General features: G+C 37.6%; 2 protein-coding genes across 6 annotated transcripts in view; one reads left to right on the top strand and one right to left on the bottom strand.

Annotated features, from left to right (window-relative positions):
- Window positions 1-135: 135 nt before the first annotated feature.
- On the bottom strand, window positions 136-10,737 carry LOC114876645 (Golgi integral membrane protein 4-like). Of its 3 annotated transcripts, none has more exons than XM_029188373.2 (8): window positions 10,448-10,737; window positions 6,309-6,491; window positions 5,615-6,090; window positions 5,337-5,465; window positions 1,832-2,265; window positions 1,624-1,751; window positions 1,473-1,547; window positions 136-1,404 (listed from the first exon to the last, which is right to left on the bottom strand). In XM_029188373.2, the coding sequence occupies exons 2-7, from the start codon at window positions 6,487-6,489 to the stop codon at window positions 1,492-1,494; spliced, it is 1,404 nt and encodes a 467-aa protein (XP_029044206.1). In that variant the 5' UTR covers window positions 6,490-6,491; window positions 10,448-10,737; the 3' UTR covers window positions 136-1,404; window positions 1,473-1,491. The 3 variants fall into 3 exon arrangements, with proteins under 3 accessions (XP_029044206.1, XP_029044207.1, XP_029044208.1); XM_029188374.2 differs by lacking the exon at window positions 10,448-10,737 and adding an exon at window positions 10,282-10,439; XM_029188375.2 differs by lacking the exon at window positions 10,448-10,737 and adding an exon at window positions 6,673-6,693.
- A 593-nt stretch (window positions 10,738-11,330) lies between these two features.
- LOC114876654 (dynamin-like 120 kDa protein, mitochondrial) overlaps window positions 11,331-14,818 on the top strand; it is a 45,906-nt gene continuing 42,418 nt past the window's right edge. For 2 of the 3 annotated variants that reach the window (XM_046289197.1, XM_046289198.1), the window contains exon 1: window positions 11,341-11,934. The gene's annotated coding sequence lies outside the window, so the exon portion shown is untranslated. Of the gene's footprint in view, window positions 11,935-14,818 lie in introns of all 3 variants that reach the window. The other variant, XM_046289199.1, reaches the window with a different exon arrangement.

The raw sequence follows: 14,818 nt of genomic DNA, 5'->3' as shown, positions 1-14,818 counted from the left end.
ACCGAATGGAATAGAGGTTGCAGAATACTTTCTAATATTTAGTGTTTTAAATTGTACAGTATTAAACAAATGACAAAATATGAATAATGATAATAATTTAAGGAACAAGGAATGAAGAATGAATAAGAATACAAAGATTTTTGATTGTTTTTATTACGAAAAGAATTTTATGTACAGGTGAATCACTTCTCTCTGTGTCAATGTATAAGTAGATATCTATGGTCATAACAAATATTAATCTATACTCGTAGTAAATTCCTTAAAGTAGTTTCTTTCATTCAATTAAGTCTTGATTGTTAGCGCCTGAACGACGACCAGTAGGCAATAAATAAATCACGTGTACCTTTGCACCGATCATATTGCACGGTTTCGATTAGAACAACCAGTTGATTGTTCCTATTTTGGAAACTTTCACAGTTAACGCTTAAGTAATTAGTGCTTTAAGTCACAAATTCCGCTTACGTGTCTCGTTGAAGGAAAGAATGATCGATCCTTTCACTGGCAGAATATGAATCATTAATATGTGGACTTTCCTAGTGAAACCTAATTTGCTCGATACCGTACATTACAATATTTATAATTGACAAAGTAACAGAGAGAAAATAGAAATTCAGAAGTACTTACATAATAAACGTTTAAGTTTCTTTTATAAAACTGTATAGATATAAAAATATATGATGATTCAATAAAAACTTATATCGATATAAAATACCGCATTTAATATATATTCTAAAGTAAAATACTGTTCTGACTAATGAATCCACTAATTCTATAATTAAAAAATTATTAAGTAATGGTTCTTTAAATAGTTTATATCCATTGGCATAATTAAATTGAGGATGGACCTTCTCTCTTGTGGACTGGCCTCTTAATTACGCCAATATTTATATCCCATTTTTGTTCACACCTCAAATACGTTTGTCTATCAATTTTTAGACACTTCTTTAAATAGATTAAGAGCTTTAAAACGACGTCTGCCAATGAAAGTATGAATCCTTTCACCAAGTTTTCCTCTGATTGTGGAAATTCTAATACATATCTTTTCTATCTTAGAATTAATTCTAGAAAAATACAGTCTGTTTCTTTTATCGATCCTCTGCTCAAACCAGTCGACAAATCTCTTTATAAAAAATAGAATTTGCTCGTTGGTCGAGCAGTGGCACTTAAATAGCATCTGTATAGATTATCAACTATCTACACCATTTGGCTAGCTCCTCATACGGAGGCGTCTTGTTTTGAAAAATGAAGAAAAACAAGAAATATGGTGCATCCTTCTTCTTTCTTTTTCTCTTGATAAATTAATGTCAGTGATTAGATTAGCCCATTAGAACTTTTACTTCCAATCAACAAACGACCATTGCTTTTCTCTTAAATGAGCCTCATATTTCTTAAAACCATTGAAATCTGAAAACAAAATCGTGTTAAATAATACTGATAAGTGAAAGAAAGCTTTCTTTATTATTTCTGATTACCTTTTCTAAAAATGATTCTTCATTCACGTTTCTCCTGTTTTAAATTATGAGGATAGTCTACTTGATCTTCTTCATCTGAAAAATGAAAAGAAAAATTCAAGAAAATTCGATATTTATTTGTTATGGAAAATAGTAATCGTTGACTTTATACCTTCGCCTTCGTCTTCACCCTCAACCAATTGCAAATCACTGTTCTTCTGCTGGGGTTCTTTATCATAATCAACGCCTTCGTATTGATCATCACCTGCTTCGGCATTTCGTTCTGCACCATCGTCTAGGCTGAAAGTTGATCAACAACCATTTTATTTTTTCCGTTAAAAAATAAAAAATAAAATTTAACCAAGTAATGAAAATAGTACCCAGGAAGTCGAATGTGATTCAATTCGTCGCCAATTTCCTGTACGCCTGGTCCAACGTTGAACCACCTGTTTCCCCTCCTTTCCGCAGGCAGCTCCTCCCCTCTTCTGCCGGACACCACCGGAAACGGCGGTTCTAGATTGCCGTTTTCAACCTCGTGCTCCTTGCTCTCTGGATTTTCGATTTTCTTAGGCTCCTCTTTCTTCTTTCTGGCCACTTCTTGGTCGTTCCTCTTCTCTTCACGATTCTCCAGCTTCTGATCGATCATCACCGGAATCGGTGGTACACCAACCGGAAGTTTGGCCTTTGAGGCCGGTTTTACGAGAGGATGAGGCTTATCGAGAGCCGTGGATACTGGATTTCCACTGCTCGCTGGTGTTGAAGTCTCCAGTTTCATGGCTGGAATTGGCTTCATCGAGCTGGTGGTCGCAGTACTCTGAAAATGTTTATTTTCTCGATGGTTCTTTCGAAAATTAACGCATACTCTAACTGCCAGACAAACATATCTCAGATATTTAGTTTTTATTCATTTAGCCATAAATTCATTTTTTATGCTTTAGATTTGAATCTCAATTGATTTTCTTCTTTTAATTATCTCATATTAACATTTTAGATTACTTACCTTCCTTAAGATATAATTTTCTCGAAAAAAAAAAAATCATTTTCCGATTGTAATTTATAGTTATATACCGATCATAATACTCTATCCCCTTTTTGTCTACCCATGGGGCTCCAGGTTCCCGGGCCTCCCCCTAAGCTTCCCCTGCCCGGGATCCCGTCCTACCCCATGGGCAGTCCCGGGGTGACTGACTACGTGCAGAGGAGGACCCTCCTATATATACGTCCAGAGCCTCCCACTCCTTACGTATGAACGCGGGAGATTTTGAATTGATATTTACTTTAATATTCATATTTCGTAATTATATACTAAATTTTATAATATTTGATGAATAAAAATTATATTATTTTCCTTTTAAATCATTTTTAAATATTAATATTGTCAAAATGAAGACTTTGAAAACTCCTACTTTCTCTGTAACGTCATTTTCTCTAGAGAAGCTTATTTTACTCGATACTGCACTTTGAAAAATTATTTTTGAAACTATAAAAGCGCATAATTAAAAAATAATTGCGTAAAGCATGCTGTTTAAAGGTAGAAAATTAAAATTTTTTTAATTTCCAGTAACTAGAGGTGAAAATTATATTTCTTTTGTACTCAAAAAATTCGATTATAATTTTTAAATAATTTAAAAAGCAACAGCATTCTAATGCGAACAGTATAGGATCAAATTACTGGGAAGCAATTTACTGGACGAAAAAGCGTAAGCGCAAAGTTTAAATTAATTTCCTACTTGTATATTCTACATTAATCAGCAAAGTTTTTCATTAACCTCTCGTTTACTAAGATCGTTCAGAAAAATAAGAAAAATGATGAAAGTAATAAAATTTTTAGAGAAACATTTTACAATAAATATTATTAAATAAATTTAAGAAAGATGTTCTGTAACTATTATAAATCTTAATCATTTCCACCCCCTTTTGATTAAACTACTGTTCCACCAATAGAGAAAAGAAAATCTATTAAAACTAATTAGCCGAAAAGCTCTAATCAACTGCTCTTAATTTGTTCTCAAGAATATAAGGAAATTTCAATTGATACAGCAAACTAGTAATAATGGAAGCATATCAGTTTAGTTAGGTAGTGTGCAAGGGTGCCAGAAATAATGCAAGCAGATCAAAATAATAACAGTTTATTAATGCATTGATTAACACAAACATACAGGCACATTCAATACGGTTTGCAAGCTACATGTACATTACTAATTTCTTTGTTAAATTGTTTCAGGAAAACCTTTCGAAAAGCTTCTCAATTGTATTAGGCTGTCAACTGATTAAAATTTTAATACAAATCAATGCATTTGGGACCTTCAATTGAATCACAGATACTAAAAGTGCATTAAAAATTTATTAAAAAAGCTTAATTATAACATTTGACAGCCTAATACATTCCATTTCATAGAAATATTTTACTAAATATAACAATATAAATGTATATATAAAAAAAAAAAAAAATAGTACTTTACATTTGAACCAACAGTCATTGCAAATATTTGTTCGTTTGCTGCACAAAGTATCTAAAATATTGCACTTCCAACATCTCAGTTAAAAAAAAGTCCATGTAAAAAATAAATGTTACAAGACCTAGTACACCTGTGACCATCAAAATAATATAAATAGAAAAGTGTTAGTGGATCTCTCGTTTCAATATGAAGACAAAATTCTGATCTTAATTATACCATTTAAAATACTTCTATACAGATATCTTGTTCTTATCATGTAGTTCTCCTAATATTGGCAAAAATAAGGGTATTATGCAACAATTTTATCTTACTTCCACATTTATCATATTATACACATTTTAGATAAAATTGATCCTTATTATCATTAGTGTATAGTATTTAAAATATATTTCTAGAGAGAAATAAATAAAAACCAAGGAGCTGTATAACGTTAAGTGCATTTGAAGGGAACAGAAACAAAATCTAAATATTTCTATTAATTTTGATGTAATAGGAGAAAAATATTTTTCATATTCTCTATCATTACATTAACAATTTCCATAAACCATCGTTGAATCTACAATGATCTGCTAATGATTCTACGGAGTGCCTTCAACTTGTCCAAATCAATTAGAAAAGTCCATCTATCTACATCACCCATTACAAACCATGCAAATTACGTGCATGTGTGAATATTACCAGGAAGGTTACACAGAAAGAGACTCTGATCCCGAGAAAGCGCAAACAACTGAAGTATTTAAAGGCACTTATTTGGAATCTCCACGAGCCAGGATTTCTTTTTTTCATTTTCACAACACATCAAACGGGTCGTTTTAAAAGGAATCACAGTTAGAACCTGAGCTAGGGTATATTCAGTCATCGATAATTCAATGGCAAAGCAATGAAGTTTCATATTTAAACATACATCCTGGGTGTTTAGATTAAAAAGCACTTTCTTTTAGTACAAATCATTGCCCCATCTTATTCGTCAAATCATTCTCAAAATGTGACTGAGAATCCCATCTGCTTTATCCTGGACCTTCTCCAGCTTTTTCTCAACTTTCTCAGAGGTTTGCAGCAATTTATTACTACCAACAGTAGCAAAGGACTTAACATTCTCAGTATTGTCCTCAGCTTTTCCTCTTTCGGTTACAATGTAACCTGCCGGCTTATTGGTCGACGTCTGATCATTGTCTACCTTCTGGTACCGTTTCTCTTGCGGTTGTTCTAATACATCTACAGGTCTTTGCAATACTTCTCCGTCTTTCGCCTCGTTCGGGCCGACAGGAACGATATTCCCGTTCTTCTGAGCGAACTGAACGTCGACGTCGTTCGTTTCTTCGTTTAATCTTTGCTCGTTCGATTGCAAAGGGTCTCCGATCGCGTGGTGAGCGAGGGGCGCGTGTAAGGGCTGCGGATTCTTATCGTCGTTGTTCGGTGGACTTACCTGTTGCTGTTGCGACGGACCGACCGGTTGTTCCAGGTTCCCTGGCGATCCAGACTTCTGCTGATCCGTTTTCTGCATGGATTGCGGACTCTCCACGCTTGGATTAAGGTTTCTAGCCTTGCTTGATTTCTGAACAAAAGAAAAAAGGAAATAAAAGTAAGTATTTTCTACATTGTTGAGCATAGTAATATTCCATAGGGAACAAATGGTGGTATAGAACTCCCTAGGGACAGTATAGTTATCTAGGCACCAAAGACTGGCATTAGCTCTCTAAATACCTTAGCCTGTTCCAGTTCACGCTTCAGCTGCATCACTTCCTTCCTCAGGTGATCAATGGTACTATCAGTATTACCACTGTTCTTTAGTACGTCATTGTACTTTTCCTCTAGCCTGGTCTTTTCTGTATCCAGCTCCAAGAACTTGGTCTTCAAATGCTCCAATGCCTTCTCTTTGTCCTCTCGTGCCTGTCTGATCCGACTACGGAGTTCACGAAGAGTCGCCTCTAATCTGTTTGTATCCTCCAACGCCTGCTTTTCACGTTTCTTACACTCATCCTGCAGATCTTGGTGCTCCGTCTGAAGGAGCTTGTACGTTTGCTGAAGGGAATTGAACCTCTGCATCGCCTCTATGCTGTCCTTATCTCTGAGAGACTTTTCACGAGAGGCACGTTGCTGAAGTTCCTGTTTCACAGCTGCATTCGAACTCTTCTCCTCGGCTAAGGACTTTTCTAATCGCACTTTGTACTCGAATATCACTGAAAGACAATGGAAGAGACTTATTAATGTATCTGAATGAATTTTACAAAGAACTTAGTTGAATCAGAGACACCTCAAAAGACAAAGATAGTATATTTGAGTTTAATTAGGTAGCAGATGATATTAAGTGCTTCAGAGACAATGCAATGAAGCTCTATTCGGTAATTGCTCTAACAAGAATCTTAATCCATGGGGTGAAGCAAGTCTGGACTGATACCTTGAAGCTGAGCAGCAAGTGCCTCTTGTTGATGAGCACATTGTACATGAAGTTCTCGAAGCCTGGCCATCTCTGAAGTGGCAGCTCTGTAAAGGAACACCAGGAGAATAACCACCACAGCACAACCCCCATACACGGCCAGGCGACCACCCCGGCCCCTGCCAAGTCGAGAACCGCTCATCTCTGTAAACAGAATGGAATAAATTTTATTTCTTTGGCATCGAAATCAGAATTCAGCGCAGTCCACTTATATAACTTCACTGGAGTCACAGATTCCATTGATAATGTACAGTAGGGTGCAACATAAGCTTATTTAAGCTAAGCATTAGTGTTAGGGTCTTATGAAAACCAGGAAGATCCTAACCTAGAAAAATGGTAGAACACTCCTTCCCCTACATTTCCTCTGAACTAAAGGAAGCCTAAATTATGCATAACCTAAATGAAGAAAGGAACATTCGCAAAATAAGGAATTATAAAACGAACACACGAGTGGTCCTTTTGTTCGACCGCGCAACGAAGTGAAAACGAAGAATAAGGTCAAGGGGTGAGAGGCTCGAACAGGAAAGCAATTTACAGCACACCATCGCAGCCTGCTGTTCAACGAGTGAAAGTCGATGATTGCGATGAATCGTATAATCATTTTTCACGTAAATGCAGCATAGTTGCTTATATCATCTAATCGTTCAAAACAGAACCTGTTGCATTTAACAAATGAGAATTTGGAATTTCATCAATTTCATTGAACTTATAGAATTTTAGAAAGCAACCAAACGAAATGATCCCTGGACGAAAGGCATTCCGCGTTACGTTTCGCATCCCTGGCTCTTTGATATTTTATTCTAGAAACTGGATACACCGTATTACCTGCGGTTAAGCGGGGACACACGGGTGTAACGTAGATGGATCACAAGGACACAGGTAGAGAAGGAAACATAAACGCGAAGCTTGGTAACAGAGAAAAGCTTGAGATCCGTTCGCAGGATTAAATAACACACTCGTTGCTGCAATTCCTTGCTTATGGAAACAGAATTTCATTCCCACAATGTGGCAGAATGAATCGTTTTGGATTTCTTGGGAAACTTAGAAAGGATTTTAAAAACTGTGACCTAGTCTAACCATTCTAACGAAGTGGAATCTAGGGCAACTTAGATGAGGAATCAGATCGTGTCGGTCGGTGAAACTGTCTTCAAGGATACTCAAGGATCGCATCGGATATTCTCGATTGTTTCAATTTGCTAAGTTTTATCGTTCTAAAGGGTAATCATATATTTTCTATCATTACAATCGATCCGCCCACTTTTTCACCCTAGGTGTTTATGGTCGCTGCGACCCTCAACTTTCAACGAAGTACCGATCGATGGATAATTTATCGCGGAAGAGCCTTATAAATTCTTGATGTCCATTTATCGCGATTGCTTCTATACATATACAGGAAGGCCGCCATTTTGAACGTTTTTAAAAATTATCACCATTCGTGTTTTCCTTGTTTGTTCATTTTTCAAACAACAATAATATTCTTCGATAGCATTGCAGTTTATTAAATCATCTATATTTTCTGCTATACCACGTGCAACCAGCAATTTCTGTTTTCACGATGGTGAATTTATGAGAACTCGACTGGATTTATGTGGTACATTTAAAACGGGACCCAGGGAAATCTCGTCATAGCTCACGCTGAATTATTAAGGGGAATTAAATTTGGTTTATACTGGTTAGAATATTAATCAATCGGTTTAACATTCGGTTTTTCGGTAATTTAGTACCCTAGGGTAAGGATTTAACCTAGGGATTTACTCGGTCGATAATATTGACAGTGTATAGTTGTACACTGTAGTCACTTCGTGGTAGATCATTAGTTTTATAGTCACTTTATAGTCATCAATATAATCCTGATACATGCTCAATAATTATGTAGTTATAGGTATCTGGTAGTCATCATAAATAGTCCTTTATAGTCACCTTATAGTCAACCTGCAATCATGATATCAAGCAATTTATTACTATACTGATGACTATTACACTAATAGTCATCTTATAGTCAAAGTATATACCTATGCTAATGTCATTATAAGCTCTTATAGTCACTACAAAGCCTTTAATACTTATTTTGCAATTTTATCTTTAATCCACAGGCACTTACTTAGACCCAATTACAAACTACCCCATTCAATATACTCCATAATAACCCTATAGAATCATGATGGGATGACTATAATGACTAAATTCGGTTAAATTAATGTTTGCGCCCTACATGTCATTAGCCCCAGATGTGCCAATGTATCCAGATAGACGAAGTAACGCGAGCAGAGGTGAACGCCTGAAATTGAACACCGGTAATTACGATAGGCCGCTTTTATCGTTGCATTTCGCTCGGATCTGCGTGAACGGAAATTACATCCGCCCGGTATGGTTCATCCACGGCTCGTTCGTCCTTGCTAGCCAGGCGAATTACCAGGGATGTTTGCTCAGAGTGACGATATCCCAGCGAGTGTGTGCGGCGAACGCTTTGGGGAAAAATTCGAGTGGGACGGCGTTGTTGGTTACCTAGCGGGTGTATTTGAGTTCACTGACACTTTCGAGCACGCGCGATGGGATACCGCTTTCGTGCACGTGTATACGTGTGTCCCTATTGTCCTCCGTATTGGGAGCGTTCTAACAGTACCGTAGCCACGATTAGGCATATCTCATTTAGACTGCTAACAAGGGAAACACCCAAATTGTCCCATTCCAATTTTACTCCACTTGATAATTTCAAATATATATTACAATAAAAATGAAAAATTTAATTAATATACAGTACCGAGTAAAATAGTTTTCCTTAGAGAAAATGGCGTTATAGATAATGGTATTAGATGATATAGATAATAATAAGAGAAAAATAATATTTTTAATTATTATATTTAGTATATAATTAAGAGATATGAATAATAAAATAAATATCAAATCAAATTTTCGCGCGTAAACGTTTATGCGCGAGTGGTGGGAGGGTCACAGGCGCTTATATATTTGAAGCCTCCTCCCCTACATTGGCAGTCTCCCTCGGGAAGCTTAACCAGGCGTAGTATTGTATATACAATGTATTTACAATGCGACGATGCGTTTATGGTTCGACTATATTCTTAGCAATGCTTGCAAAATACCCAACATACTGTAAAAATTGATGAAAGCGATAATTTTATCGTCGATTCGATAGAGTTCTCTGAAGGCCGCCGCGAAACCGGTTTACAATGAGCGACATGGTGTTTAAGACCATAAATGCAGTGTGGAAAATTCAGGGTGCAATTACTGCATTTTATTTTAATTTACTATACGCGATGAATCATTGTCATAAAAATACATGCTCTGTTTACAAACACTGAGAAGTCGGCATGTAAAAAAGGACAGTTTAATGAAAAAAGAGATAATACTTAATGAATATTAATATAAATATTATTATACAGTTTGGTAAATATAATTTATTACGACTGTTATTCAGGAAAGTATTACTAATGGCATAACTTCCCGGATCATAACCTCGTTACGAAATGCACATGTTACATTAAATGCCTTAATTCGGTAAATGTATACACAGTGCCGTCTTTCAAATTTGCGGGCCCTGGGGCAAACGTTGGCATTACGATTTGATGTAAATCTTGATTTACAATTAGAAGTCATTTGCAAAATTCATTATACGTTTCGAGAAAAAAATATTACGTATATTTGCGATAAACGGATCCAACGGGTACTTTCAAATATTTACTCGTCTGAGCGGGAGTTATGGCACACGATTATTAAATAACACGCGCAATTGATTGCACACTATTCGTCAGCAATCCCCTTTGTGTACATTAATTCTAATTGCCGCATAAAAAATATGACATCAAAATACACAAATTTAAAAGACCGTAATCTCCTTATAAAGTGTTCTTTAAAATTGATATTTGCTTCTACTATTGTTATTCTATATTTAAAGTAGAAATTCAATAAAATTTACCAATTTCAGAACTTGTTTGTTTTACCAGTCACCACTTAACGAAACAATATTCAAAATCTGTATGATAATCACAAACAGGTTAAAAATGATGTTTCACGCGTATCCATCATCAGATTTACAAAATAACACCGCACTTGTTGAAATTACGTGTCAAAGATGATCCTACCTCATGCACGATACGAGCACTGTACTCTCAGCTTTCCGTCATCGTCGCGTCCCCGAGCGTTGTCTTGTGAATAATGGCGCACCGCAAAAAGCAAACGTCGCGACGCGATCGTCCGGCCAGCCAGACGGAATTTTCACACACGATCTAGTATTTTCCACGAGACTACTTTTCGTATAAAATCGATGTTGTGATCGAGACTAAGCACAACCGACAGGTTAGGACTCGTATGGAAAAGCAGAGACTTGATGTTGCAGTTGGACGCTCTAGGATTCCCCTTCCATTGCACCTGTGACTGCCACGCCATTGAACGAGTTGAGCGTCGACCAATCGCGTGGCGCCACTTCGGCGGCTGACCAATGTGTGATTTTTTGTCACCAACTTATGATAAAAAATTATCCCTAACGTCTGAAGAGGATTCTTGAACTGGCCGTTAGCTTTCTCTTCAAGGCGGGATGGAAGAATTGACCGAATAGAAACAATTATGGAAACTGCGGTAGTTTTAAGCTTTTAAGTAAGTGAAATGAGAATGGTTGTTATTTTTTTTATACAGTTCGAATATTTATTTAAAAATGTCGATAATATGATAACGTAAGGTTCTTCTGTACATGCCGAATGAATTATTTTCAACCTTATATAAATGTATCAGTTCAAAGACAAGATGTGATTATTCCTCAGTAATAATCAAAGAGGAACACAATTCTAATTTAAATATTAATAAAAAAATAGCGCATAGTCAGTACAGTATAGAAATTTACTTTTACTTTCATGTATACTTAAAATTTCTCATTACATAAATTTCTTATAATTGTTTAGAATGCAGAGGAAATAGAAAGTGAAGAATTAATAATTGATTTCATAAATAAATTCGATGCTTGATCAATTTTGAATAGCGCCCGGTATGCGAAGCAAGTAAGCATGGAGCGCCGCCATTGATGCGCCTAGTGACATGCGCGGGAAGCTGAAAACGGTTGGCACCAGTGGCGTCTCGCGGGGCACGGCTCGGTGAGGATCGGCCGCTCAGTCAAGAAACTCGGTTGCATCGAATCACTACTAGCGAGGTTAAAATCGTACGAGCCAGGAGCGTGCTGCTCTCCTCCTCCTATCGGCTCTGCCTGTACGGCAGTGGCTCAGTGCCGTCTCTTGTGTGTCGGTCTATCTTCCGGGTGCTAGAATAAGTGCATTAATTCTCATTTTTGGATCGAAGTGTTCCGTGGTTCTCGCAGTTAAAGGACGAGCAGGCGGAACGGGGACGGCGAAGGAATTATTCAGTTTTTTCTTTGCCCTCTGTGAATTACGGACGCGCACGGCTCCTGGACTCTCCGTTTCGTCGTCCACTGCCAAAAACGGGCAAGGCTGGTGACAGTGATGAGTGTTTCGTTACTTGTGTTCATCGTGGCCGTTGTACAAAGCTTACGTGACTGTGACCGTGACTGCTGTGCCGCCACCAGCGTGATGTACCTCACGAGCTCAGCCGCCAAGGAGATGCTGTTAGTACGACTTGCGTACTTCTTTTTTTTTCTCCACACTTTTAACGCCATTCCGGCTTTACTGGACGATCTCAGTATCGTACGACCCATTACCACGATAGCCCCTCTGTACTTGTTTATGTACCGCAGATGGTACGAAGGTCGGCCCGGAAACGGGTCGAAATCGTGATTTCCTATTTGCGATCATCTATCGTACTTTATGTTTTGTCCCCTTCGTTCTATATACGCTAGTTCCTCTATTTAACCATGTAAATACTCGGATCAGTTCGTTCTCAATGTTTAGCTTACAACGATAAATTACATTGTTAGTTGCAAACAATTTTCACGCAGCTACCAAACGAATTTCGAAAGCCGAAAGATTTTCTCTCAGCGAGTAACCGTAGCCGCTTTCGTGCTGGCTGCCGAGAGAAATAGTTGGATATCGATTCGCAGCAAAATCGCGGCGAGAATTTGTTCACGAGCGGACGAAAGTCGACGGCGTAACGAGGCCGTTGCTCTCCGACCGATAATGCACAATTGTAGATGGAGATATTTTTCGCGGACGTATTTTTCTCCCTGTCGCCGAACGATAAGGAAGGAGCTTGCATTTAGCGAGGTGATTCTTTTCGACGTGGTCGCTGCGCAATAAAGGCGGCTCGAGGCAACGCTAACATGGTGGCTCGTTCCGACGGAAACGATGAAAGTCCGACGAAAAGGGTTTCCGATTCGACCGCAGTTCGACCGTCCAACGCATTTCCCATTTCCGGCCGTCTCGAAGCCATAGATTCCTCCGTGTGCACGCATCCGTACGCGTTGCTGGCACGTAGGGTTGTTCGATGGAAATGAAAACCGCGGGACAGGCCGGTTAAAATTGGTAATTCGAACGTTTTCCCCCAAAACGGAGTCTCGGTTTCGAAACTCGAGCTACGAAGCCCGGTAGTGTGGAAACCGTTTTACCGATACGCGCCTCCTCCTTCTCCTCCTCCTCCTCGCGGAGCTTCGACACGATGGAAAAGTAAATTGGTGACGCGTGAAATTATAACAACCTTCAATCACGACTATGATAATCTATAAGCATCTATAGGAAAACGGAAGACGGCACAAACAGGAAGTTTCTACCGACCATTCGATTATTGTTATTATGTATTTAATTTTTATACCGATTCGAATGGTTGAACCGGAAATCAAGTTTTCTGGCGAAGAATGGTTCGTTTAATTTAATAGTAAATGATATAGTAATAATGATATTGTTATTAATTGTACGTTGAGCTGTGGGAATGGAACAGTATATTACATTATATCCAATGTAGATATAGTAATAATGATATTGTTATTAAATGTACATTAATCTGTAGGAAGGAAACAGTATTTGACGAAAAGAGATTTGAAATGGTGGCGAGTGGACGTTCAGTTGACTAGGTTAGTCGAAGTGTCGCGTGATTTTTCCAACGGTACTCGATGAAAAACGACTGGTGACGATGATACACGTCACTTCGGAAATCTATGAAATTGATAGCCGACTTACGTAACACCGCATGCAGAATCGTGATAGAATTCAAAGGCGATTAGACGCCATTTTTCACTGGCGTCCTTAACTCATTAAGCAAATAGGGAGTAACGGTCGTGTGGTAGCCTGTGCGTTGCGTTAGTGACGTGTAACGTCCCGAGCAACAGATTTTCGATCCGCCATATTTCTTTTAAAAAGCTCCACGTATCTTACACATTTTCCTTTTTATCATTTCCCAATGGCAATTGAAATTTAAAGTTAATAAGTTTTTTAACGGGTCAATAAGAATAATCTACTTTTCCTTGTCGCAATTGCTCTCGTTGTTATTCATATTTGAATTTTCGCGCCACAAGGTTACTCGACCGTATAAGTCCCTATAATTTATTTAAATTTATGTGGATCTCGAGGAAGCTCTATAAATGAAACATCTTGAAAATCGTCGATTGTCATCTGTTTAGAGAGTTAAATCGTGTGCCGGATAACATTAGAAAACGATTTCGTATTTATCCCTATTTTAGTGCTTCGAAAAATCTCCCTAAACGGAAAGCGATGTTCGATGTCTCGAAGAAGAGTAAAAGATGAAAGATCGATATCGTTCAATTCCAAACTCCTCGAATTGTTGGACATATGCGCTGATAGTATACTACTATGTAAAAGCTAGGTAAATAACCCTAGTTCTCAGTTAAATCGGCCATTAGAAAAATGGTACGACTAAAAAGAATTTGCTTAAATTGTCGAAGTACAGTTATAACGTGGGCACTCAATAAGGGCGCGTAACATAACATAAACTGTTTCCCAGAATTTGGACGTTAACAAATGCGTTTCGCATCCTTCACCTCCAAATGAGGGCGGCGTATTTTAGGGACATTTCCGTCCCTTTATGCCCAACGAACATTATCGACTGCTCTCATACTTGTCCGTACTTTTAAATCTCGCACTCTTTCTGTACTTTTAAGTCCACTCATCTTCATCCGTTTATTTGTTGCCAACAGCACACGGTAACCGATCTTTTGGCGAAACCGTACCCACTTAGCTTGATAAGGGCGCGTAAACTTAAGACACTATCTAGGGGAATTTTTGAACAACATAATAAGAGATCAACAACCTTTTCTTTTCACGTAATTCAGATATTATACACAATTCCCTGATATTGCTTGGTTTTAATTTACATCTTTTTCTTATAAACAGTAAGCAAACTAAAAGTTACTAGAAACTATTCTAGTAATAAAACTGGTAATTGCAGCAAACTTGAAATATAAAATTAATGAAAATTCTCAGAAAATACACTATTATAAATTAAAGTACTTCTAGGACATTGTCATCTAGTTTCTAATGAAATTCTAAAGAGCCTCTGACAATGAGGAAGTTACTAGCAATCATTATGGGTTGTATCCTAAA

This window comes from Osmia bicornis, chromosome 16 (assembly GCF_907164935.1).
Source record: "Osmia bicornis bicornis chromosome 16, iOsmBic2.1, whole genome shotgun sequence".
Taxonomy (NCBI): domain Eukaryota; kingdom Metazoa; phylum Arthropoda; class Insecta; order Hymenoptera; family Megachilidae; genus Osmia; species Osmia bicornis.
The sequence above is the reverse complement of the archived record's forward strand: the minus strand, read 5'-3'. Positions and strand labels throughout refer to the sequence as shown.